This window comes from Hetaerina americana, unplaced genomic scaffold (genome assembly GCF_022747635.1).
Source record: "Hetaerina americana unplaced genomic scaffold, ioHetAmer1.1.p SCAF_65, whole genome shotgun sequence".
Lineage (NCBI taxonomy): Eukaryota > Metazoa > Arthropoda > Insecta > Odonata > Calopterygidae > Hetaerina > Hetaerina americana.
Window position 1 is genome coordinate 937,662 of NW_027287261.1, and position 27,503 is coordinate 965,164.

The 27,503-nt window shown below is 34.7% G+C and overlaps 1 protein-coding gene across 4 annotated transcripts; it reads left to right on the forward strand.

The window, feature by feature from the left end:
* Nucleotides 1–544: 544 nt before the first annotated feature.
* Nucleotides 545–27,154, forward strand: LOC139696038 (F-box/LRR-repeat protein 20). Of its 4 annotated transcripts, none has more exons than XM_071594662.1 (12): nucleotides 670–980; nucleotides 1,079–1,204; nucleotides 1,283–1,367; nucleotides 1,663–1,730; nucleotides 4,922–5,051; nucleotides 8,406–8,569; nucleotides 9,970–10,127; nucleotides 15,048–15,187; nucleotides 16,802–16,993; nucleotides 21,569–21,670; nucleotides 25,879–26,091; nucleotides 26,344–27,153. In XM_071594662.1, the coding sequence occupies exons 3-12, from the start codon at nucleotides 1,341–1,343 to the stop codon at nucleotides 26,449–26,451; spliced, it is 1,302 nt and encodes a 433-aa protein (XP_071450763.1). In that variant the 5' UTR covers nucleotides 670–980; nucleotides 1,079–1,204; nucleotides 1,283–1,340; the 3' UTR covers nucleotides 26,452–27,153. The 4 variants fall into 4 exon arrangements, with proteins under 4 accessions (XP_071450761.1, XP_071450760.1, XP_071450763.1 ...); XM_071594661.1 differs by having other exon boundaries at nucleotides 1,079–1,198; XM_071594660.1 differs by lacking the exons at nucleotides 1,079–1,204; nucleotides 1,283–1,367 and adding an exon at nucleotides 545–654 and having other exon boundaries at nucleotides 889–980; nucleotides 26,344–27,154.
* Nucleotides 27,155–27,503: the final 349 nt, after the last annotated feature.

The window sequence follows — 27,503 nt, forward strand, 5'->3', positions numbered from 1 at the left end:
TGATCAATTATTATTAGCTCCATTTCGCACTAATATTTATATTTGCATTTTAATATTAATGGGTGCAACTCCATTATTTTTTTACGACGCGATCTTGCCTAGTCGACTAAATTTCCCTCGATAAATAACTATTAATTAAAACACGATAAGTGGGGCCGGCCGTTGACACCGTGGATTACGGGTTTGATTTTCCTGGTGCAGATTATTTTGGCCAGCGGGAGCTCGAAGAGTATGCTTCATTCTCCTTTTATTCTGTGTTTTCTACATTTATGCTTTTCGAAGTCGTAATAATTACAATTTTGAGCCAACTAGTAGGTTTTAGAAGAATAGAGAACTGAAATGGAAAATAATTTTTTCTTATTGTTGGCTATCCTTACAGATCAATACAGGGAAATAGAGATAACAAAATAAGCAATAGCTGGGTTGTCGTGTGTTAAGTAGGGCAAGAGCAGACGTTCACTTATTTTCAACTAACCGGATTTCTAAAATGTAAAATAAAACGAAAATGGTTCTAGAATTCCTGTTGATCATGCAAATCAGATCAATCATCAATCACACAACAAAAAACCAGTCAGTATTTATCAACCTCTGGCGTCACCAAAACAAACGCAGGTTTGTTTTGGTTTTCAAGCGAATAGCTCAATGGGGAATGAGGTGAGTCCCTATTGGCTAGTCTATCAGCTGTTAAACCCCAGCTGTTTCCAAGGGCTTTGTGGTATTTAAAATACTGATTAAATCTTCATTCTTACGTTTCACTACGGCTCATTTGCGAATTCCAAACACGATGTTTTTTGCATTTTTAGTCAGTTAGTGAAAACACATGAAAAATCACTCTGATTCTTTTTTTATCCCTTCTCTCGCCTGCAATCTGTGTTTTGCCTTTTCTAGCGAATTAGTGACTATTTCCAAAACAGGGGTAACAAAGAAGACCACATTTCAGGGGAATTAACATGATAAACTCCCACAGAAAATCAATTGAGGTGAGATAATTAAATTAACACTTTATTGTGGATGTTCCTCTTTATGGTAGAGATGTATTTCTGGCATGCTATGTGAATCATCCGCCATTCCTTGACAGTACAAACAGCTGATTCGTGAGGTTAGACGTTGTGCACGGCTCAAGCAGTTCTCGGGTTTGCCTCTATAATGGGTTGCTATTCCTGCCTTTAATGCTGATCGATTAAATGGATTCTAAAATGTAAATGTGCGTGTAAATAATTTGCTGTAATTATAAGCACTGAGGGTTTTCTGCATTTAATAGCTGCGTGTCTTTGTTTTCAAGTGAAAAATGCAAGGTCAAATGAAAAGTCTTTGACGTTAGAACGTACATCTAGAAAATCATGGAATGGAATAGAATGGAATACCTTGTAAGTTTAAATATTTTTAGTTTAAATTTGCATGCAATTTTTCTAAAGGTACTGTATTTGGACATGCATGTTAGAGCTGAGAAAAGCCATTTGTAAGCATGAATATCACCCTACAGCCTTGTAAACATTGTTTGTTTATGTTATTAGATATGAAACACCTTACAATGTTTGCAATTGTACTCTATCATTCGCATTGCGAAATGATTATCTCGTGAGTTATTAATGCTGGAGCAAGTATACTAATAGAATTTTTGTTTTTGCATCATTTCCGTTAACTTGTTGTTTGGTTTTACAGCTTACCCGTGTTTTTCTGGATGATGAAGCCCTTATCAACAAAAAGCTACCGAAGGAATTACTGCTCAGGTATTAATTTCGTATGTTAATGTTTTTCGTCAGGCAAGTTCCTCATTTCAGAAATATATCTCAATGAATTTGGATGCCGCATGCATTTTCCATTTAATGGATTATCCCAAATTATAGTCTAAAAATATTGAGTTATTTACACATGACGGAATAGTTGGTTGAGTGCTCAGTTAAGAGCTGGACGATCAGGAAGGTTTCACGTCTACATAACGATATTTTAGCGTGCTGTATGTTATTATTTTGTACAAATAAGCCATAATAAATAATATACAACCCAAATGTTGACATTTTTGCTGGTGAGTTTTCTATTTTTCAAATGTATGGGTATCTGAAAAAGTAATTAACGCTAGAACCTCCTTCACTGGAAATTTTCCAGTGACGACTTAGGTGAACTACTGTTCAGCGATGGCCCATTGCAAGTGTTATTGAAATTAATGCGTAATTCTATATTTTAATGATTGACATTTTATCATTGTTTTTTTTTGAGTTTTTCAAAATTTCATTTTGGGTAGGATTACAGTTTTCCTTTATTTCAAATGTACGCAACATTCTTGTTGTTTGATAGCACTCTTCCAATTTTACTGTAGGTACAGGAATATGTAATGGTATGGAAGTGAACTTCATGTTAGAAATGAGAGTTTAACTAGAAGGCAGCATTGATATCTGATTAGATATTTTACTTTCCAAACTCTTATGAAAGACATGTTGAAATGGGGATATTGATTACCATATTTTAGTCTGGTGGTGATATTTTTGAAAGTGTTACCTAATCCTTCCTGTCATTGATTTCAACTCCTCCTCACCCCAAAAAGTTTCATGAAGACCTCTCTCTCCCGGTGATGAAACAACTGCTGACACATAATGAATGCCAATGTATAAATGCAACATTCATTATGAAATATTTGTTTTCAGAATTATCATTAACAGACAAAAAATATCAATGCTGTTTTTTTGGTATGCAGTGATCTTCCTGTATTATATAATAATTTTAAGTTGGTTACTAATCATACTTCTCTATTCCACAAAGTAGTATCATTGGAAGAAAGCATATTGGTTAGGCCTTTTAAAAAATCATCTGATGAAAATGGCACCTATATACATTACATATGGTCAAGCAATTAAACCATCTGAAGAGCCAGAAAAGAATTTCAAAAACCCCATGTGAAAAAGTGCAGCTTAATTAATAATATCAGGTGTAACTTTGTGGAGTTGTTCCACAATGAGTAATGTTATAATAAAACTTTGTAATTCCATGAAAAAACAGAGTGAAGTCTTAGTCTCGTTAAAGTTGATTTTATATGTGGAATTACTATTTTTTATTTTGCCAATATTTATCAGTCCGGTATAATCTTATCCAAGGAAAACGAAAAAGCCTAGGTAACTGCCAGACAACACTTCAATGAATGTAGAGAAAGGTCAATCAGGATAACAATGCCAAAATATTAATTAAAGATGAATATAAAGTAATTAGGTGAAGGAGTATGGATAATATTGATAGCAGTGAAGGAATCCATTCTAGATGAGAGGGTCATCAATGACATTAAAAGAGGAGATTAGAATTTAATGTTGTAGTAAATAATAAAGGCAAACAAGGGTTTGGAAATGATTAATAAGGGATCAATAACATGTTGATATCAAATTTGAAAAATAAGGCTCTAACACAGCTATGGGACCCAATATGAATATGAAAGGAGAAATATTGATGGACTTTAAGAAGAATGTTATCATTCCTAACAAAAAAAGAAAAGGGCAGACAAATTTGAAAACTTTGGAACAATTAGTCTTGCAACCCATTCATTAAGGAACAATCTGTCAAAGAATGTGTAAGAGTGTCTTAGTGAAGGCCAATTAGAATTTAACAAAGTAGAGGAGCATGTGAAGGTATTTGGGAATTCAGACTGATGGTGTAGAAGAAGAAGAAACAGAAAGGTCAACTTTCCTTCATTTAATTTAGATCTGGAGAAACATTTTGGATATTATGCTACTTGCCTAAGAAATGGTAAATTTCTTAATTTTCCAAAAATTGGAATGAACTACTGTGACATAAGTTTGATTATGTAAGCAGGATAGGAATGGCGAAGATGATTGTTTGTGAGAAGAAACACATACATGCTATAGAAGTATTGGAATAGAAATTTCATTATTATTATATAAATACACACACACACATTCATATATATATATATATATATATATATATATATATATATATATATATATATATAATGAGTATTTATTCGCCGTTTGGCGGGATTTCGTGTTTCAATGTATATATGTGTGTGTGTGTGTATATATATATATATATATATATATATATATATATATATATATATATTTAAAACTGTTGATCAAAGAAAGCCTGACATGTTGTGGCAATAAAAACATTTTTCCACTTTGCTGAACATCTAAAAGTGACTGTATTGGTCAAGGAAATTCTCTAGCCTTATTTTAATTCTGAAATGAAGTAATTGAAACTAAATGTTTCATTCAGTTATAATAAAGACCTTACCCTGTGCTAATACTTCATCCTAATATGTACTCATAATTGGTAAATGGGTTGAAAATAATTCTTTCCATTGTGTCGCAAACCCTCTCTAACAGATAGTGTGTTTGTGTGTGTTTAGTATGCACATACATTTGTTCACTTATCTTATAACATTGCTAGATGCTTAAATGAGTCGCACCAATGACTCCCAGATTGGTTTCTCCTATACAAGCATTGCTTCAAAGAGGGTGAGTTACCACTAGCACTTGGGAATAGAATGAATCAGTGATTGGCACCGACTACTACAAACAGAAGCAGTTGAAGTTTGTGAGGTATTTTGACTTATGATGGCATCTTGGATGGTCCACCTTGTTTAAGAGGGATACAATCCAAAGTGGGCTAGAGATGGTTAGTCTTCCGAAGAAACTACGGGAGATGCCACAACAGTAACTTTTAATGGAGTCATCCGCTAATATGTACTTCAATGCAACAATTTCAGAGGGCAAAAATCATTCGCCCGGTCAAGGCGAATGATTTTTACACTCTGAATATTTTGCATTAATGGTTAATCTTATTTTAAGTGAATGGGTTCAAAGACAAATGATAAAAGACACACCCTCCTACTTAAATCTCACCTATTGCGAACATTTTTTCAAAAAAGTAATGTTTGAGTTGGTAATTTATTTTGGTCATTATTTTTTTACAGAATTCTGTCCTATCTTGATGTGGTCTCATTGTGCAGATGTGCTCAGGTGTCCAAGGCATGGAATGTGTTGGCTTTGGATGGCAGCAACTGGCAGAGAATTGATCTTTTTCATTTTCAAAGGGACATAGAGGTATTTTATTTCTTTTCAACACTGTTCATAGATGGTTTGGGTTGCTAAGTTATTCCTTTGGTATAGCTTAGTCAGACCTATTTATAAAAATGCAAAATGTCTGTAAGAAAACACCAAACTTAAGAATTTTGATTGAAATAGACACCTTGGTAACTATGGAAGCTACGCGGCATGGGAATTAATATGTTGGATGTGGGCCTCGGGGACCCAAGTCTGTAACTGAGCGAGAAAACTCTTTCTGCTGACCGGAAGGTAGAAAAGTCTGGACTCTTAAGAAGTTATGGAAATACCAAGAAACTGCAGGAGATGCCATGGCAGTTACTTTTTACAGAGTCATCTGCTAAGTGTGCATTACTATGCAACAATTTCAGAGTATAAATCATTTGTCTTGACCAGGATTCGAACCTAGATCCCTTGATGTCCACCCGAGTGCTTTAGCCAGTTAGGGTACCGAGGCATTTTCGGAGTGTAAGAGGATGCCTCAATAGCTTAACTGGCTAAAGCGCTCTGCCAGAAATTGAGGGATCCAGGTTCAAATCCCGGTCAAGGCAAATGATTTTTACACTTTGAAATTATTGCATTGTAAGTTTATGGAAGGTGTGGAGTTTTTGTGGGAAGTGCTTCTCAAGCCAATGAAATCTTTTGTCTATACTTCTTGATATGTTACTTCACCCGAATTCATATTGGGTATAAGAGCATCATGCCAAGTATGAAAGAGTTTGTATATTTCATATTTAATAATTGTTGCAAATATTTATTTTTTCATATATTAAAAAAAAATATTTTTGTTAAATAAATTTAGTTGAGGATGTTACTGCAACAATCTGCCAGGACATTTGCATTAATAGGAAGATGAATTCATAAAAATACCATTGGTAGATTAGTATCAACATAGTTATTTACGAAATGGATTGTAGGTAATTTAATATTCACAGAATCAAATTAATCTTTTCCCAACATCTGAATGCTTACACAGCATTAGCCATTCAGCTAAAGTTAAAAAAGTTAACCATGGTAATCATAGAAAGCAAGGTAAAGAAAAAGAGAACTTGTGGATTAACAACTATTTCATCGGAACCACACCAACTCGTCCCATCAGCTGGTGGAGTCTAGAACGAGGGACTGCTCCTTCCAAATTTTAATCCTCTATAAATATTTGATTACTGAATTTACCATTCTCATGCTGTTAATAAAAGAGTAAGGAAAAAATAAGTAGCTTTTAACGAAAAACTACTTGACTGGATAATTAAGATCTATGGAATAGCAAGTTTCTACCTGCAGGGCTGGGTTGGGGCATCAATCGTGACAAAATCTGAGAAAGTTTTAATTGGTTACACTAGAGCAATAGGGGGAAAAAAAGCACATTCATAGAAGGAATTTGCACTAATGTGTGTTGTGATGACTTATTATACATTGTCCTGTGTGGCTACTCTTGCCAACATATTGATGTAACAAGTGAGATAATATACCTCAGCCTACAATTTTTGGTATACAACCTTGTTAGTTAAAATTTCAGTGTCATTGCATGAGATGATTTACCTTTGTGAAGAATTTTTACACTTAACTCAAAAGATACATATTTAAACCAAGTTGAAAGTTTTATTTTTCTGGTTAGGTTAATGGAAAACGTTATGACAATAATGGTTTTGTGTTTAACTACAAATCCCAAACTCATCCATCTGCAAAACCATGTAACTTGAAGAATATTTTATTTATTCAATTCCATTCTGAAGAGAGCCCATTGAGCCATAGGCTCTGGCAGGGTTGCAAATAAAATAGATTGATTAGAAAAAAAATCTGAGCATACCACAAATAAATCAAATTGGTGTCTATAAACAACATATGCTCTTGCACTTGAGGGCTGCACCAGTATATACATGTTTACATCAGCGCATACTTAAATTTTCTGAAACAAAACAGTCAACTGTGCCATTTTATTGCATATATGTAATTTAAACAGGCTTTGGTGGAAATGACAGAAAAAATCTGATGATGGGCTTCGGTAGTAGTCGTTTTAGGGTAGGCAACCAACAGCTGAGGTGATTTGCACTATTAGAGATGGATGGAAATGTAGGAAGGGTGGAGAGAAACCCGGTGTCAGCATTAGTCTACTCTTAATGAAAGATTCCAAGGGATCTGCAATTTAACGTCTCATCCAATGGATGGCATACTCACTCAAAATACTCTCCACAAAGTGCCTCAGGTAAAAATCGGGATACCACTGAAAAAGATCTGCTGCCTCCAGGATTCGAACCCAGGCCCTTGGGGTGATAGCCACCACACTAACTCAATCTGCACAAGTTTAGTTTACTTAATATGCATATTATACTTAAACATATGTTAAACTCACTTCATTGGATAATTAAGGCTGACTATAGGAGCACAGACCAAAAAAAGTTAAGAACACTGAAATGTATACATGGCGAGCATTATACTCATGTAAAGTACTACATAATTGAAAAAACTGATCAATGAGCGCATAGTGCATGCATAAATTTTGATGATGATATGCTGATTTTGCTGGAGACAATGGAATATCATTAGTTTAAAATTTACATGTATGTACATTTGTCCATTGATGTTGGCAGGCTACTGTTTTTCCTCAAAAAAATCATTTCATAGCATGAAACAGTAATGCCTAACTTGGATACCCTCTTAAAAGATTTGGAGTTTGCCTCCTGTGCCTCAATACCTGCTAGTCCTCCTCTACCATTTGAAAAAGTTCCTCTGTCTTTTTAACCTTGAATGTTTTTGGAGTTGTAAGCTTTTCATTCTGTCTCAGGAATTCCACCCCTCTTACTTTGGTCTTCCAGCTCCATTGGATGTTCATTTCTTAATGCAATTGCATCACATTGTAATAATTCAACGAAGTCATTTGCTTTGTCATTAAATTCTAATGTTTTGCTATTCTTCAAGTTCATCAATTAAAGTTTCCTTTTGAAATCCAATGAATTCCTGTGTTTGTCTTTGATAGTACAGCAAATATTCAATTTTTTTATAGTTTATAATGGACAAATGTCACCATCTACTGAGCAATCAGGTACCTATGTTTAAAACCTGAGGAGGGAGATCACACTACAACAAGCGTGTTAATGCATGTGATTGTGGATTCATGGAAATAGGGGACTACTGTAGTTCACTTTTTTGTCATATTGATATGTGTAATATTTATTTATGCCTTATTCTAATATTGTGACATGAGATGTGCTTAATAGCATTGAAGTTTTCCATTAAGTATTTTAATGAAGCTGAAAAAAAATCATTGCATTTTATTGATTGTTAAAAAATGCTGGTTGTATGAATAATTTGTTTTAATTTTTTGTAGAAATGAAATGAAAATAATTTTCATTTTAGGGTGTGGTTGTTGAAAACATAGCTCGTAGATGTGGTGGGTTTCTGAAGAAACTTAGCCTTCGTGGTTGTCAGTCTGTAGGAGACTCTGCCATGAAAACATTTGCACAACAATGCAACAATATTGAAGATCTTAATTTGAATGGATGTACCAAAATCACAGACAGGTATGTTGAATACTTTGTTAAGTGGATTGAATGATATGTTACTCTGAGCAAGACCTGGTATTCATAAAACATCTCAATTGCTGGACTAATTGTCAAAATTTTTTAGCTTCTCTCTTAGCATTTTAAAGCACTAATAAATATTTCATCAGGAAAAAGTAAACTTGTGCAATATGAACTTATATCATAATTAAAATTACAAAAATATATAAGTTTACACAGAAACTGCTGTTTAAAGCTATGGTATAAGCTATATTAAATGGCAAAACTTAGATTTCCCAACAGTAACATTATTACTCATAGATTACCCTCGGCCATATTTTCATTGAGTGCATAAGTCTGCATGTGACGTTGAGAGTAGTTGTGCATTTCAAGCAAGTCAACTGATGTCTAAATACATCAGTTATCCTACCACAGTTGAGACTTGTGGAATGCATTTGTGGAGTTCAAACACAGCCTGAAATAATCTTATAAATTATAAATGTAAATAGAAAATTAGCTGACCAAAAGACAGGGAGTTCAATTCAAAATGGTTAACTGCAGGATTAACACTGCTGAGGTTGAAAGACTGTTGATAAATACAAGTCTTAAGGGCAAGGATGAAGGAGGAAAGAACAGGAGAGGAAAGCCAATGGAAATGACTTAGTCAAGAAATCTTCTGCTATTCCATCTAATATCTGATGCCAATTGGTCTCAATTTCTTATAGTGTGAATGAAATGTGGTTTTTCATCAACCGGTATGTTACTTTTTGTGGAGATAAGCTTGTTGTCTCCTCTAAAACTTGCATTAAATAAATAGGACATGGAATAAAATTGGGCTCACCAATGTACTTATGCAAAACTTCCCATTAATCAGTTTCCCATAGGGAAAGCCAAAGAGTAGTAGCCACTGATGACATGTTAAGGTTGTGCATATGCGAGTTGATTTCCTACATCATAGAGTACTGAACCAGTTTTACCTAAAAGATGACTTAATGGGTCTCATTGTTCCCAAGCATAACATTTCTATTCCCTCTAAAAGTTTGCCATAACATTATGTATGCTTAACATTTAAAATAATTGCAGTAATGACAGTATAAGACTGAACAAATTAAGAGAAACTGCGAGAAATGCTGCAACTTTTAATGGAGTCATCCACTAATGAGCATTACTTTGGAACAATTTTTAAGTGTTACAATCATTTGCCTTGACCAGAATTTCAGAGTGTGAGAGGATGCCTAGGTAGCTTAACTAGCTAAAGCACTTGGCAGGACATCAAGGGATCCAGGTGTTGTATTCCTGTCGAGGTGAATGATTTTTGCACTTTGAAATATTGGCAGTGCTAGAATTAGTTTAGTATGTTCGAAATTACTTGTTATTGGTGTTTATATAAAAATTTCTTTTACTTTATATTCTAATTCCAGCACATGCCACTCGCTGAGTAGATACTGCGGAAAGCTGCAAAGACTTGATTTGGGATCTTGCTCATCCATCACAGATTTGTCTCTTGAAGCCCTGTCAGATTCCTGCCCAGCACTAACACACATCAATATATCTTGGTGTGATCGCATTCATGAAAATGGTTAGTGATCCTCAATTTTTTTCTAACTAATGATATCTAGTTTTATTTTGATTTCAAATAATCACGGACAACCAGTTATTAAAATGGAGGACTATTCCAGGACACTGGAAATCAGTGCTGAAGTGAGCATCAAAAGCTATAGTATTGAATGCAGTTCCATAATTAAATTTGTCATCCTAAATTGTTACATAGTATTCCTTTCAGGGTGCAGTAGCGTGGGTTGGTTAATAGTCGAATGTGCTCACTCCAACATTAGTGTTTGGAAATTAACTTTTAGTGTAAATGTATTTCATTGGGGAATGTTATAGTGCTTATGATCTGTATTGAAGTAGAATTAAAACTTGTGTTCCCAAAATAAATTCAAATACCTTACTCAAAAATGGAAGGTTACTTCTCAGTGATATATTTTTTATAGTAACCCTGCAGTTTCCTCTAGTGGTTCGACACTTAATACTCCTTGACAAATGCACCTGTGGTGGATTTTAGAATAAATTTAAATGTAGGGGTCGTATTCTGTAACTGTAGTGATATGTATCACTGGTGATGATCATTGCCAGAAAACTTCGCCCACTATCATCAATAACGATTCTTCTTACGGCTGGTCCAACTCCATCCATATGTCCCAGTTGAAGAGATTTCTGGTCCGTGACCATCAGTCTGTGTAGATTTACCCTCTGTGAATAGCTGATGGTTAGATTGATGTTAAGAATTTAAATAATGGATGTAAAGGGGTATTTTGTATTCACCTTGATGTGATATCAGTTGGTTATGCTCAATGAAATGGAATAAATAACTTCAAAAGTTACATATTATATTGTAAATATGGAATTGTTTATATTTCTCCTAGCAAAGGAGTTTTTTCTTAAAGAGTAAGATCATTCTCACTAATCATGTGTGTGATTATGTTATTGGTAAACAAGCATGTGGTATAACTTGTATGTCAGGAACTATGAAAGAATGGGAGTATTTAAAAAAACTAAAGGCAGTGGGAAAGGCTAATCGGCTCTTCCACCGGATCAGCTTGTCCATTGATGATGCCAATGCTTTGGAAAACAACTCATTTTCCAAAACGTTGGCTTCATCTATTGAGGAACTGACCTGGTGGAAGCCCGTAATAGCCTTTTCTACAGCAATTCGCTGGGAAAGCACAAGATCATACTAAACCAAAGGCAGCTCTCCATAATGTTCAACTTTATGGCTGATCACAGGGAATTTGATTGTAAAGGGGAATGGGATGGTGCAGTGGCTAACATACTGGCTTCCTACCCAGAGGGCGCGAGTTTGAATCCTGGTGATGGCAGATCTATTTTCAGTGGTATCCCGATTTCCACTTGAGGCGCTCTGTGGAGAGCACTTTGAGTGAGTACGCCGTCCATTGAAAAGGACGTTAAACTGCACACCCCTTGGCACCTCTCATTAAGAGTAGGCTAATGCTGATGCCAGGTTTCTCTCCACCCTTTCTCCTTCCCTTCCCATCCATGTCTATTGGCACAAATGATCTCATCTGTCAGTTGCCTCCCCTGAAACTACTACTTTATAGTGGAAGGCTCAAAGGAGCATAAGGATTAGTGATGGTGGCGCAATGTTGGGAGGAATCAAAGAGTTTTTAGGACTTGGAAATATGTGAAGAAGACATGGATGGCCGACAAGCAGCTGAATGTATAATAGGCATGACAGGCAACCCATTAGTGCTGGCAAGGCATTATCCTAATATTCTAGTTGGCCTGAATACTTAATTTTATTTATAGGATTAGATATCTGGCCAACCATTGACATAATATTGAGCAACAGGTACTCTCAGTAATAGGGACACAAGTCAGTGCCAATAGCTGATTTGTCAGTAATACTTTGTGCACCTGTGAGTATAAGGCAAGCAGCAGTAGTACCTATCTAAGTAGAATATAGTGACCCTTGAAAATATCAAACTTAATCTATTCTCCCCCTGAATGAATTTCAGCAAAAGCACTTAGTTATCCCATGAAAGAGCAACGAGTTGTTTGTGTTTTGGTTCATGATGAATTTATTCTACAAAGTGACACCTGAGATGATGAATTCTCCCTGTGTTTTGACATATTCATGATATTTTTCACTCTCATTTCTCACCTTTCAAGAACACACAGAACTCCGGCACCTGGGTACGATAAATTATTTCTGAATCGAATTGTCCAAGAATTGAGCCATTTTATAATCTCATCTTTGGGGTAAAGCATGGAGACCTGCTAATCCTATTCAGTATGGCCCATATGGGTAGTGTAAGTGCTTTTGAGATATTTTCCAGGATTAATGATGTAAGCCTGACTAACAATTGTTCATTTTCTTTACATTAGACCATTGAAGATTTAGATTCACTTGAGTCTCTTTTGTTGGATCCCATTGTGGTAAAAATATATAGAATTTCTATTATAAATTTTATGCCAAGTATGCTTGAGATAAAAAAGTCAATGATAGAAAATAAATTAGATTGCTTAAGCAATCAAAATTTTATAAAATTCTGTTAGTTAGATAAATGTAATACTTGAAACAAAGAGGGTGTGAACTATTGGCTGTGGGTTTGTATGGTTTCAAGCCTTTAGCCAATATTTATTTTTTATGGAACTATTGATATTTTGGTCAACTTGGTGATCATCAAACTTGACCTGACCGTGGGCAGTACTTCATTACTGTTGTCTTCCCGGTTGTCAAACTCTCAGTCCTGTTGATGGTCACATAATTGACCAAAATATTGACATAGCGATCCAAAAAAATCAATATTGGCTATAGGATTGTCACCTTACAAAATCTAATACTCATACAGCCTCAATTAACACTTAGGGTATAATTGGATCTGCAGCCATGGGCCAACCATCCTCTAGTTAGGTGGGTACGTAAATTTGCTTTTGCTATTCTTACAACTGCTGATACATTTTGAGTTTTGGATAGCAACTCTGAAATTTTTCATTTTTTTGCCCCCTGATGGGCAAGTCTCTCTCAGACTGAATGACATTCTGATGAAATGTGATTTGTTTAGCCACTCTCTTTAACATAGTGTGGTACAACAAATGTAGAAGATCCTGGTTTTTTTTATTATGTTATTCAATCCTAATTTACATTGCACGTGCAGGTGTACATGTGCATTGACACTGTGTCTGTGTACACGTGTGTTGTGCACTGTGGCAAGGTGTGAGCGTGGCTGATCAAGTATTCACATCAACAATCAGTTGACATCAACGATTGGTCTTTTCTTCAAGAACATGGAAAAGATTAAGGAGATAGAAACTTCAAATAGAGTGAAGAGCAAATATGTAATGATTATGTATTCTCAGCATCTATGTAATGATTATGTATTCTCAAGGATGTTGAAAGGTTGCTTCTCATATGCATAAACAAAAAGAAATTTCAATGCATCACCTTAAACAAAAATATAATTTTTGAGAAGGGGAAAGTGAATTTGGCCGACCACGTTGATAAAATATCTGGATCATCAATGGCCAAACGAGTAATTAAGGGGAGCCATGCATGGTTCGAGAAATTATTGAGAAGAACCATTACCCATGAAATGGTGAGGCATTGCGAAGCAGCAAGCTCCTGAGTCATAGGCAGCGGAGAACTTCATTGGTGACTTCAACAAGCTTGTAAATTCTGAGGGTTATCTGCCACAGTATGTTTTTAATTGTGCTGAGACAGTTCTCCTCGGGAAGAATATGTTGAAGAAAACCTATATTTGCTACATAACAGTGGAATAGAATGCTTTGCCCAACCACAAGGCAATGAAAGGCTTTCACATGCTGTTATTTTGCATAAATACGATCAGTGATTTGAAAATCAAAACCCTGCTTGTTTACCATTCAGAAACTCCATGAACCTTCAAGAAGTGTTAAGACCAAAACAGCAGGCTAAATGAGATGTGGAGGTCATGAGAAACTACTGCATGGTACCATTCATACGAGGCATTACCCTAATAAGGCAATGGCCATGCATGCCATTAATTTATTTAACAATCATTCTAAGGTTGAATTTTGACTATATTTTGAGGCATCAGTGAAAAAAATGTCTCAAGTCAGCTTTCTAGTAAAAAATAATTAGGTATATATCATAAATAATGAACAGTTTATTTCCATTCCTTTTTGCTTCTACAATGGGCATACACTGTTGCTTCATTCCACAATAGAAGGAAAGGTGAACGTAATCCACGATCCTAAACAATGTATTCTAATTTTCTTTGAATAAACCTTGTACATAATTCATTTTTTTTGCATGGAATACATTATCGCATTTTACATCAATTTATATGCAAACAGTTGTTTCACTAAATGAGCATTTTGGTTTATGAAAAAAATCGCAGAATGGATTACGCTTGTAATACAAGGTTCCATTGTAGTAGACAAAATGAATCCACATTTTTATTTGCATCCATACTCCCTGAAATTCATAAAACCATGGCAGTTCATCTCAAAGAATGTGCTTTTTAATAATCAAGCATCATTATTGAACTTGCAAAATGTACTTTATGAAATTTTTGTATTTCCATAGCTATGTACCTAAGAGTTTCTGAGTTTATGTTCAAAGGTGAAAAATATATTAAAAATCGCTCCAATTATCACATACAAAAACATTTCACCTTCCTCCCAAAATACCTTATGAATGACTGTCCTGATCCATTGAAACCAATATTGCAGCTTCATTGTCGAATTTTAATAATATCTGATGTCAAATATATTTGTTTACATCATTCAGTAGGTCTTATTTTTAGCTTCTAAAATACTATTATGATACATTTTTAAATTCTGGTATTTCTGTCTAAAAGAAATTGGAAACACCAAGGTCTTTTATAAAAGTGAGTCAAATGAAAATAATATGCCTCTACTCTTCTGACTGAATACCTATGCATAACAAAAATCCAGCAATAATGAGTGGAGTAAAAGTTTTTGCTCTTTTGTGTAGGTGTTGAAGCTCTGGCAAGGGGATGCCCCAAACTCCGTTCTTTCACCTCTAAAGGATGCTTACAGGTTACTAACAAGGCTGTGGCTAGTTTGGCACGATACTGCCCAAACCTGGAAGTAGTGAATTTGCATGGCTGTGCGGTGAGTTGTCATTGAATTTCTTCTTGGCTAATAATATTTTTGAAAATAAATAGATGCTTTTGAGAGGTATAATTGTATAAATTGGAAGTACACTTAATCAAGATGGAATGGAATGTGCACGACATAATATTGCATTATCAGTACAAATGCCTCTCAATGATATTGTATTTCAAAAATGTGAATAGCAATGTTATTCTCTTATTAGTTTTTCTATAAAAAGGTGAAACTAGAAAGTGTTAATGGTGGAGGTAAATATAATTTTAGGTTCTTTGGTCTGTTTATCACTTTATAATTTTATTCATTATGATGTATACTTCGACCTGATGGCATATTCTTCTTTCTTCCTAGTCTGGTATGCTGGGAAAATGAGTAATGGTTGTATTAGTAGATAAAGAACAAACATTTGCGCTGGGTATTGCTATTTGCTTCCATATCAAGATGCAAGCATTTATCCCTTGTTGCATTGTTTTTTCGGAACATTTGTAGAGAATTCATTAGATGGCTAAAAAATTCATCAGAAGGCAAGGTCCCTAAGAATTGTTGAGCCTTAGAAGCATTGGATTCAGCCGTTATGCTTCTCAGTCAGTAAGATCCCTACTTAAGTGCAATACTGGACCTAGTGGTGAAGAGGATGGTTCAATGGTACATTTTATCCTTTTCTTGTGCAGCAATCCTGTCAAAAACCAAAACTGTATATGTAACTGCTTAGAAAACTTGGAATTGAAAGTGTTTTCTGTATGCATTTTAAACCAGAAGCATTTGCATTAGTTAATGTGATAAGTCCTTGAATAATGTATGCTTGAAAAATCTGAAATAAATGTTGTGTTCATTTCCCTCAAGAGATAATGGGCATAGTTAGTAAACAGAAACCAGAAGGAAGCATTTTCTTCTGGATTCTGTGTGGAAAAAATTTGATTAGAACCCTCTGAAAAATTCGTTGGACACTATGGGCATTTGAGGCTACTATGATAAAGATACCATAGTGTTATCACTATAATTCAGGCACTTAAGAACATTGTGGTAAGGATACCATTGTGATATGGTATTGACATCACTATAAATCAGTATCATATTGGCCCGAAATATCTCAGTAAGCCTCAAATACTCATTGGCCCCAAATGCCTCGGTAAGGGCAATTTTTTGTGGGGAAATCTTTCCTGTTTTTGTTAAAGTGTCCAAAAGTATTATTCCAGGGCAAAGGATAAATGGAAGAGAAATTTAAAAATTTAGTAATCCCCTTTTCGTCGAAACTGATGTATATATGCAGGGTATTCATCAAATTTAAACTAGAGAATAGGGGCAATTCAGAATAATCTATGAAGACCTACTCATATTTCCCTTTCCATAATGACATCCTGGATCTATCTTCTTTCCAATTCATATGACACCATAGCCAGCACAGTGAAAGGAACTGGCTCCCCTACCCTGATCTGTGAATTTCACATGCCGTGGGCATAGGTGGGTGGGTGAACTCTATCATCACCTACCAAACCGACCATTGGGTCGATTACTGTGTTTAGGTATAAATATGGAATGTACATATATTTTTAAATTTAGACAATAGTTTCGAATTTCTGAACTAGCAATTTATTTCTTCTATTTTATATTTTTCAGAATATAGTTGACGAAGGAATGCAGGCACTAGCTGAGAATTGTCCTAAGCTGCGTTATTTATGTCTCATTGGGTGCTGTAATCTTACTGACTCAACTCTTGTGGCTCTGGCACATTATTGCCATAACTTGACAACTTTAGAAGTTGCAGGGTGTTCTCAGTTTACTGATGTTGGGTTCCAAGCTCTTGCAAGGGTAAGATGTCTATTATTCCATAGAAAAGTGCTTCTCCAAATTTTATACTCGATGGCATATTAACATATGTACTTGGTCAAGATTTGTGACCAGCCAGACTAATTAACATCACTCAGATTCTGGATAATTAAGTAAGGAAGCAAGTCTCTCTGATGCTAACTGTTATTTTTTTAAATTAAGGGAATTTATGCGTACTGAGAAAAAAATAAAAGTTGAAACTTGCGTGAACGATGTCTATTTTGTTTGTTAGGTGTCGTTATCAGAAATCTTGAATCTGGTACCAGAAGAATGCATTAACTCCATTAAAAATTTAAAATGTTTGCTAAACTTTCTTGTGACAATGGTGAGGTGATAATTTGATAGTAGGTTTTACTGTCAGGCTGTATTAATCGTTTGGAAAATTTTTAATAGCATTTGATACTGGATCTTTCAAAAACCCTAGGACTAATAGTTTTTAATGCTATTGCCACTGTTATGTTCTCCGTATGTTTCAAGGAACCTGAGATAAATATTTATTAAATTTCCAGTAAATATTATTTTTATTAATTCCACATTAAAATATTGTTTTGCATTAATAATATATTACTCATGGTGTGGGGTTTAAATTAAGTTGGTCTTTACGTCTATCTCTTCCACCGATAAAATTAAGTGTATATGTAGGTGTTCAAAGTGATATTTTCATGCAAGAGGTGTGCACGCGTGCATGTTGCATTGAATTCCGGGCATGGTGAAGACTTTGGAAAGAGTTCAATCTCCCCTCTTTCCATTCATAAATTTTTCCCCAGTGTATATATATTGTTTCAAATTGCACAACCCCTGTAGGCATACCTTTTTATGCAGCGAAGTGAAACATCAACATTAAAACTAATCAATCTCAGAAAAACTAGACGATAAAAATATTGGATACTGATACATTGGTGAAACTCTTTGTGACTTGCTGTGTCTGAAAGTCAACTATATATGGCATTTAGGAGTAAAAGAAAAATTATTAAGATTTATACTGACAGTGACAGAAAAGAGACAAGTAGAAAAACTAGAAACAAATTGTGAAATATTTATTTCATTATTGTGCTTATGCATGGTTTTTTATGCCAAATTGAATGATTTGTTCAAGGACAGGCTAAATTGTTTCTCTCAGCATGAGCAATATTCGTCCATGTATAGAATGGTACGAGAAATTCACGTGAAGACATTGTATATCATGGGAAAAAGCTTCTGAAAAGTATCAGATACAGAAGTTGCTTAAAAGTCTTTAAAGGTGGGGAAATATGGTAGCTTGAATTCATTTAAAAAACCAAGAAACAAACATGTATAAGAAATATTTTTAAATGTTTAACATAGGGAAGTAGCCCAAAAAGTAAAAGTTTCAACCTCGGTTGCTTGTGTTATGAAATCCAAAAATTATAGTCTGCTGTTTGCAAACAGAGTGTGACAGCATATAGTTTATTTTTCTCCCTCTACCCTACCATCATTTTCCCCTCTACCACAGTCTACAGCATCCCATCACCCTTTAATACTACCTTGATCAAAAATTTCCCGGAATTTATTCAGAAAATTAAAAATACAAGTTTATTCATCTAAATCTATATTGTCCCCTTCAAAGTAATCCCCATCGACTGCAACACACTTATGCCAGCGCTTGATCCAATCCTCGAAACATTTTTTATATTCGGTTTTCGGTATGTCCATCAGTGCTTCCTGCGATTTTTCCATTACTTCCTCTCGGCTGCTAAAACGCGTTCCCCGTAATGGTTTTTTAACTCGATTGAACAGAAAGAAGTCACAGGGAGCCAAATCAGGTGAATTCGGTGGCTGTTGGATGGTATTTGTTGCATTTTTCGTCAAAAAATTACGAATAATGATAGCACTGTGCGACGGTGCGTTATCATGGTGCAAAATCCACGAGTTTTCTGCCCACATTTCTGGTCTCTTTCGGCGAATTGCTTCACGCAAACGTCTCATAACGCCCAAATAATACTCTTTGTTTACTGTCTGGCCTTCTGGCAAAATATCATGATGCACTACACCGTTGTAATCCATGAAAACCGTCAGCATTGCCTTCTTTTTTGACTGAAAACGACGTGGTTTTTTTGGTCTCGGCTCATTTGGTGAACGCCATTCACTTGCCTGATGTCTGGATTGCGTGTCGTACTCATAAACCCACGTCTCGTCTCCAGTAATGATCCTTTTGATGAATGTGGGATCGGATTCAGCCTCCCAAATCATGTCTTTTGCGACGTCAACACGGTCTCTTTTTTGCATGAAATTGAGGTCTTTTGGAACCAACTTTGCTGCTACACGACGGAAACCCAAATCATTAACCACAATGTCTTGGGCGGATCCATAGGCAATGTTCAAGTCCTCCGCTATTTCTCTGATGGTTAATTTGCGGTTATTGACCAACATTTCTTTTACTTTATCAATTTTTTCACCGACTTTCGATGTCGATGGTCTGCCACTGCGTTCATCATCTTCGATTGACTCACGACCACTTCTGAACCGCTCGTGCCACTGGTAAACGACCGTTTTTTTTAGAGAATCGTTGCCGAAACACTTTTCCAACATTTCCAACGTCCGTGCGCCACTAAATCCGTTTTTTACGCAAAATTTAATACAAGTTCGTTGTTGCAAATTTAAATCCATTTCTGCAATTGTAAAAAATCGCCAACACACACAGAGATAGATGTACTCTTGGCTACGTAACTTTTGCAAATGTCAAGTTATGACACTAAGATTTAAAGGGAATATCAACAACAGATGTACCAATTTAACAAAAAAAAACAGAACTCAAATCGGAACGATGGGAGCGCCACACGGTGGTTATTCCGGGAACTTTTTGATCAAGGTAGTATATCCTTGAGGATAAATATATCTTCTTTTCCTGTTATGAATGTCTTTCAACAACTTTCTCTCCTTTACCATGCTTAGAATTTGTTTTCCTTTTGGTGCATTTAATTTTCTCCTTTCTCTCATAAACCCACATTTCAAAGGTCTTAAATTGGCCTCTCCTCAAAAACCACATATTGAGACCATACAAATCTATGCCCTCCCATCAAAGTTTTTGCTCATCTTTTAATAAATATTTACTTATGCTCCCTGTCATCAAACCCTTCCTATTTGTAGATAATTTTTCAGCTAGTGCAGTCATTTTCTTAATGTCCTTACTTACTTTTCCCACACTGCTCTGAGAATACTTCCTAAATGAGTGAAGTGTTCTGCCTGCTGTAATCTATGCTCTTAACTTTAATGTTTGTACATATTAAGCCTTCCTATTTTTTTGTTTTCTTATGATTGATTCTTGCCCCACATTGCATACACTATTTCTGTAATGCTCTAAGCAGTGACTGCAAACTATTGACGGACTGGCTTACTTAGAGCTCTAGAACTTCAAATCTAACATTCAGTTCCCCACCTACTTCATTCCTACCTAGAGCTGCTCCCATATTATTTCCCTGGTATAAAATTTGAAAAGATTGGGAAATGAATAAAAACCCTTATTCTTGATCTGCTACCTTTATCGGTGTCATTTAAAAGTTTCAAATACCTAAATTGCATATGCCTCAAATCCACTTCACCATCTTCGTCATTTTGTGAACAATTATGTCCAAGGAACTCTTTATCAAATGCCTTAAGTTCTGTATTCTTCCATCTCAGTATTTTATTACTGTTCATGCATAATTTTCTCCCCTTTTTAATTACATACTGATCTTACCTATAAATCATATATAGCCTCTTCTTCATCCTCTTGCTGATATTTGTTTGGAGTCGAAGTTAACCTTATGGCCATAGCTCTTACTTTGCTGTTTTTTTCCTTTTTTTGCTATAGAAATTAATACTGAACCGAGTAATTTTAATCATACTGTATACTGTTTTGTATCATTGCTCCTTTGTGTCATCTTTTTTCACTTTTTCTGCTGTAAATGATAAGTAATCTATACTTAATGACATGTCCCACGTTATATCTACTATTTACCAATCCTCAGATAAAAGTAAACATTATTGGTATTATTGATCACACGAAGGTTTAGGGCCAAACTTCTCCCTTTCAAATCTAATGAATGAGGCCAATAAATTTGATCACAGCTCTAGTGAGATTTGAATATTCTTAATATAATCCTCAGCAGCTGTTTGTATCAGAATATATGAAGTATCATAAAAAAATTTCAGAGCTGTTTGCTCATGTGAATTTTCTGAACCACATGCTTTGCAGTCCAGGTTATTTTTTCATTGAAAATGACTCGTATCAAGTTTTTGGTGTACATGTTGTACGAGCAAGTTTTATGGTGAACAAAGCTGTCAAAACTTGATAGATAGTTATGTATAAAAATTTCTATAAAGTTAAAATAAGTTTTTTTAAAAAACCAATTGAAATAATTTCAGATAGAACACTCATTTTGTGCCGAGTGGTTTCACATTAATTCAAAAAAATGTAATTATTACAGACTGGAGGATATTAAAAATGCCATAATGTTGATGTGTATCTGAAAATTGTGTGAAATTTTTATCTTTCATCTTGATTATTTTCATAGAAATCAATGACATGTAACCATATAATTTTAACCTCCACTTTAACAGAACTGCCATTTGCTGGAGAAGATGGATTTGGAAGAATGTGTCCTCATCACCGATGCCACCCTTTTTCATTTAGCAATAGGTTGTCCACACCTGGAAAAGTTGGTAAGTCCCTAAACAGTCAGTCTATTAAATATGTTTTGAGAAAAATAATAGGGTTTAAATTGCTACTAGAAATGAGCTGGGTGGCAATTTTATTGTTTGCAATGAGGTTTTGTGGCATTGAAATTTGATTTTTGCTATATTTTAAGACTTACTATGAGGAGATATTTTTGAAATGTAGATGTTCACATTATTAAATGTAGTTTCTGTTCAATCACCACTTGAGGCTGCTCTCCTTCAGATTTTGTGTTCAGTTCTTATTTAAAGTTTTAGTTCTTCCTTAGAATTGTAGAACTTGAAATTTTCAACTCAACCAAATGTAAAAATTGTAACTGTATAATCTTCGTCCATATTTCTTCGGTGATGTCTCCTGTTATGTAAATTGTGTTACAATTTAGCAATAGCTGCTGCTATGAACTCATTTTAAAATGGTTATTTTAAATCTTTTATAAATTCTGCTGGTACACCTTTACTTATTATTTTTAGAGCAGATTTGGATCTAATGTATTGTCTTATTTAAATGAATTTATGGTGAACAGTACTGTATAATTTGAATCTAATTAAAAAGTAATAAAAATAATCCAGGTGTAGAGAAAATTTACCCTAATCAATTTAGCCTCCTCAGTGGAGCCATAGGATCATTATAATATGCCATTTTATGAAAATAATACACCAGTAAAATGTCAGCAAGACGTTTGAAAGTCTTTAGAATTTCTAAATTTCCTTTAACAGAGGATTTTTTGTCTTTAAAGCATTGAAATGTGAAAGTTGGAGGATCAATTTTAGTCAAGTCTCATTTTTGGGTAGGATCTTTTCTTATCTCATACATCAAAAGGAGTGGATGAAAGCTGATTGAAAAATATTAAATGTAGCACCCATCAATATTTATCCATTTTAAGTACAGGGGGAAGGAAATTCTGCTGTCTCCACCCAGCATGGTTTAATATATACTTTTTGAGGGAGTTATTGCAAAATAAATTAATGAAAAAAGAGGGGCATATAGTGTTGGAAGGGCGATGGATTATATTAGAATTGCAGATGACATAGGATGCTCACAGAAAGTGAAAAAATGTTAAATAAAAGGGTAGAAGACTTGAACAAGGATGAGTGGAAAGCATGATCTTTTAGGCCACAATGAAGAGGAAAATGTATGAATCTTCGAGTGTCGATGAAACTGGTTGAAGAAGGATATGCACTATAGCTAGAAGGTAGAGAGTAGAATATGATTAGCCAAGGAGGTCTACAGCATGAATAGGGAATTATTTTGTGAATTACTGGAAGGAGAGAAGAATTGAATGACAAAATGTTTGCAATGTGACTTATTCAAGGTAAATAGATGGACATTCAAAATAGAAGAGGATAAAAGATTAAAGTATTGGAAATGTGGACTTGGAGGATGGAAAAAAAATCTACTGTCTGGGAAGGATGAGGAATGAGCAGATGTTGGTGGAAGTTGGCAAAGAAAGAAACATATTTAACATTTTAGGAAACAGATTAACTAGTTGAATGGGATACTGGCTAAGACATGGCACCAGACAGATACTGGTGGGTTCCCTGGGGAGGGATGGCCTAAGGAAAAAGAGGGAGAGGGCAAAAAAGGTACAAAATGGTAGTTAACATTAAGTGAGAGAAAAATACAGAAGACTAAAGAGGGAATGAGGGGTAAGAATCAAAAGCCACCCTGGGTAGACCTACTTGTGAAATTACCGGAAACAAGAATGTATGATGTTAAAGTTGATGATAGGTAGAGTTAAATATATTGTATTTTTCTGTGTCCTAGTATTAGAGCAAATCTTGTGTTGAGCATCCCATTATTTTCCTTGTGATATTTTTACCTTTGGGAAATATTGTGACTATTCTTGTTTTACATTGATTTGCAGTTTCCTTTGTGAGTGGACATAAATATTAATTTGAAGGAAGTACAGTAGAACCCATTTAAAATACACCTTAAGATGCTTTCTTTCTCCATCCCAGGAACTTTACTCTAAAGGCAGTAGTTAAATTTGCCACTTAAACTCATTTGCCATTAAAACTCATTATTTTCCACCCATGATGCATGCACAACTCCTTTAAGACAATCTTCTCCTAGCCCCAGTTGTCAGAAAGTTTGCAAAAATAACTTGCATTATTTTCAGCCCTCAGAATATTGTGCTGTGGGCCATTGTACACACCAGCACCAATTTTTTATGCCTATCTAACAATATTTTAGCTGATGAGTAAAAATTTGTGCAAGGTGAAATTAGAAAGAAAGGCATTCTTTTAATCCTAAAAACTATTCTTTCACAATATGACTAGAAGTCTCACCACATTGCTCTGCAACAGTCCATCATGCCCTTAAGATATTGTAATTTCCTTGTAATGGGACAATTCCAGTCGGAATAGCCATGATGTGAAAAACAATTATGAATTTGGCAGGTGATTGGTGCTGATATGACTATTCAAAAAATAAAGAAACCACTTGCCAACTGTTTAAACGAAAAAGAACTTACTCAACTAAGTATTTATCCAGCTAGGCTTAAGTGCAACAACTATGTTGGTTAACAAAATGATAATGTGAGGAAAAAAGCATACCATCGCGCACCATTCAGATAACTACTGGCATACAGTCTGATGCTAGTTTTTTAAATGGAAAGAAATTCTATTTATTAACCAGTTATTGGCAACTAATTTCGGTGAATCAATATAAAAGTCTCAGTTATGATTGAAACCTTAAATTCAATAAAAATCAACTCATCATCTCTGTGAGAAATTGAGAGATTAAAACACAAAGTCTGATAATAAGAGGTCTAACAGCTCTAATTTAGAGGGACAAATGCATGAAAAATGTGAAGCAAATTTGATTAAACATGTCAAATACTTTTAACCTTTCTTATAAGTATTTGTTTTTCTGGTAACATGAAAAACATTGGAAACCGACGTTAAAAATGCCTTACTTTTTCTTGTGATGCCACATAAAATTTCCAAATTGATAAATAAGACTATTGTTGATATTTTCAATAACCACCAGTTCATGTTCATTTTTTTGAGGGTTTTAAGTAGCTGGCGAGTATTCAGCACTGTATTTTCAACTTTTGCCACCATTTGGAGTTCATATCATCAAAGACATTGATGTTCATCAATGTCTTTAATGCTAGTATGTTATCAGGAGCTGATAATGCAACCTGCAAAGTGTGCAATAACTAAAATGAAGTGTGTAATAACCCAATGCTGAATGCTCAAGCAGTTGGTGAAAACCAACCCATATCACAATTCTGTGAAAACCGGTGCTATAGTGAATTATTTATGCTGCACTTTGGGTGTCTGCTTGATGTCTTCTGTGCTTTTTATCAGAAATATTTTGCATAATCTCCATCTATTCTAGATTTTTCCCATTTACTATTATCATCCCTAAATTTCACCTGATTTTGATTCAATGGTTTTTGTGTGATTACATGATCAGTAAAGTCGCATAGAAATGTAATGTCTTTAATATTTTGGATTTATATTTGACCTAGGAAATATTTTAACTCATTAAAAGAACTAATGTCTCAGAATGATACTTACAGGTTTTTCAGGAAGGACGACAACAGTGATACATGCATGATTAGTACTAATGGCACAACTTGTGTGAAAGTTATATTAAACTGTATAGAAGCTTATTTGATTTCAAAAGACTCACTAAAACCGGAAAGGGTATTCAGCATATGATTAAAGTTGGAGAAAGGAATGTAACAGTCCCATTCAAGTTGTAAGCACTCGGTATCACCTTGGTATGCTAGAGGCTACAGACAATGTATATATCAATAAAAATAAGGTTGTCATGAGAAACAAACACAAAGATAAAAAAAGGTTGGGATAGAAATAACTTAAATGAGCTTAAAAACAATTTCAAGAGAGGCCAAGTGGACAAATCAGATGTATGCAGGCCTGTTTTTAATCAATAAAATTCTGTAAATGAAGATAGATAAATTTAAATCAGGTAATGGTCTTCAGTTGAAGTAGGGAAGATGATCTCCAAGAAAAACTAGTGACTAATTTTCTATGGCTGTGAGACATACAAAACTATTCATCACTTTTATGTTAGGTCTCTCACACAATGAAGAAAATTTTTTTTCCAAGTCAAGATAAAATTAAATGTGAATGATTATTTACCCATATGTTATAAATTTATTATTGTTTGATACATTACTAAGCTTTTGAGCAATAAATATTTTAAACTTATCTTCTTTCAGAGCTTATCACATTGTGAGTTAATAACAGATGAAGGATTACGCCACCTTGGCACATCAGCTTGTGCATCAGAATCTCTATCTGTGCTTGAACTTGATAATTGCCCATTGGTGACAGATGCATCACTTGAACACCTCGTCACCTGCCATGCTTTGCAACGCATTGAGCTGTACGACTGCCAACTAATAACCCGTGCTGGGATAAGGAGGTTAAGGGTAAGAACATTATCCAGTAAATGGAAAACCATACTTGACATAACATGTCATTGACATGACTTGTCCTTAAACTTTTAAGTTGACTGTAAACATTCACTCATTAGAATTAATGGAAAACAAAAGCCAGCAACATGAAGGCATATTTTTAAGGTAGTGATTTTTCTTAACTCAAGTATTATGGTTGGGACTTCTAATTGTTCGTAATATGTAGTGTAGAGGCATTTTCATTACAATAATTTGATGCTTTTACAGAATCATCTACCCAACATCAAAGTTCATGCATATTTTGCCCCAGTTACACCACCACCTTCAGCAGGCGGGAGCCGTCAGAGATACTGTCGATGTTGCATTATTTTGTGAACTGTAGAAATCACTGCAGCTAGGACATTTGATACAGGATCATGCTTTTGCATTATCCCATCATGAGTGACATTGGCAGTGGCTTGTTTCCCATTTTTCACTGGCATTTTAATTATGAAGCAAGTTTGTGAGTTTTTTGAGCAGCATTGTTGTCTGAACCTTCTTGAAGATTTTTCTTCCATGAAGGAACATTGGCTTTAGTGTGAAAGTTGTTAAGTTGGTGAAAAGATGAAGCTGGCACTCTCCATAAATCATTTTAGGAAAGAGAGAATCAGTATTCTGAAGGAAAAATTGACGTTCACATTTTTAATGTTGTGAAAAAAATCTCATTTATTGACTGTTATGACTGCGTATGCAATGGTCTCTATTTAATACTGTTACTCTTTCAGAAGAGGAAACTAAGCAAGACTGACTTATCTAACTGACCAACTACAGGTAGCTATAAAAATCTCTTTTGGCTTATTGAGTAAGATCACAGTAAGCATGGCAAAAGATTGACTCACAAAATTACAATGGAACTGATGAAGTCAGTCGGTGTGAGTGAGTGATAATTATTGTATTTATCACTGTCAAGTGATATTCCTGAATATGTTGTGTACATATATATATGTAAATACAAATACATGATGTTATGAATTTTCTTTGTGAACAATGATTTGGACTTTCTCGAAATAAAACCTCATGGTAGACATTTCTATAAATTTTTCAAACATGCTTTTATTAATTTTCCTTACAACTGACATCGCAATAGAAAATGTAAACTAATTACAATGAATCCAAAATTATGATCAACAGTGCTCAGTTCCAGTCTACCCTCTCATATATTGATTTCCTTACTGACTTGCAGCTTTCACTCGCCAGGTAAAATATTTGATCTAACAATAAATTTCAAGAGGCTATGACTGTACAATAACCACATTTCTCAAGCAAATACAAATGTGTTTCTAAAACTTTAAGAGTGCAATTGACTACATTTAAAAATATGAATCACAGTTTTATAGACTTTTAAGAATATCAATTTTACACCAATTGGATTGTTTTCCCATCACAAG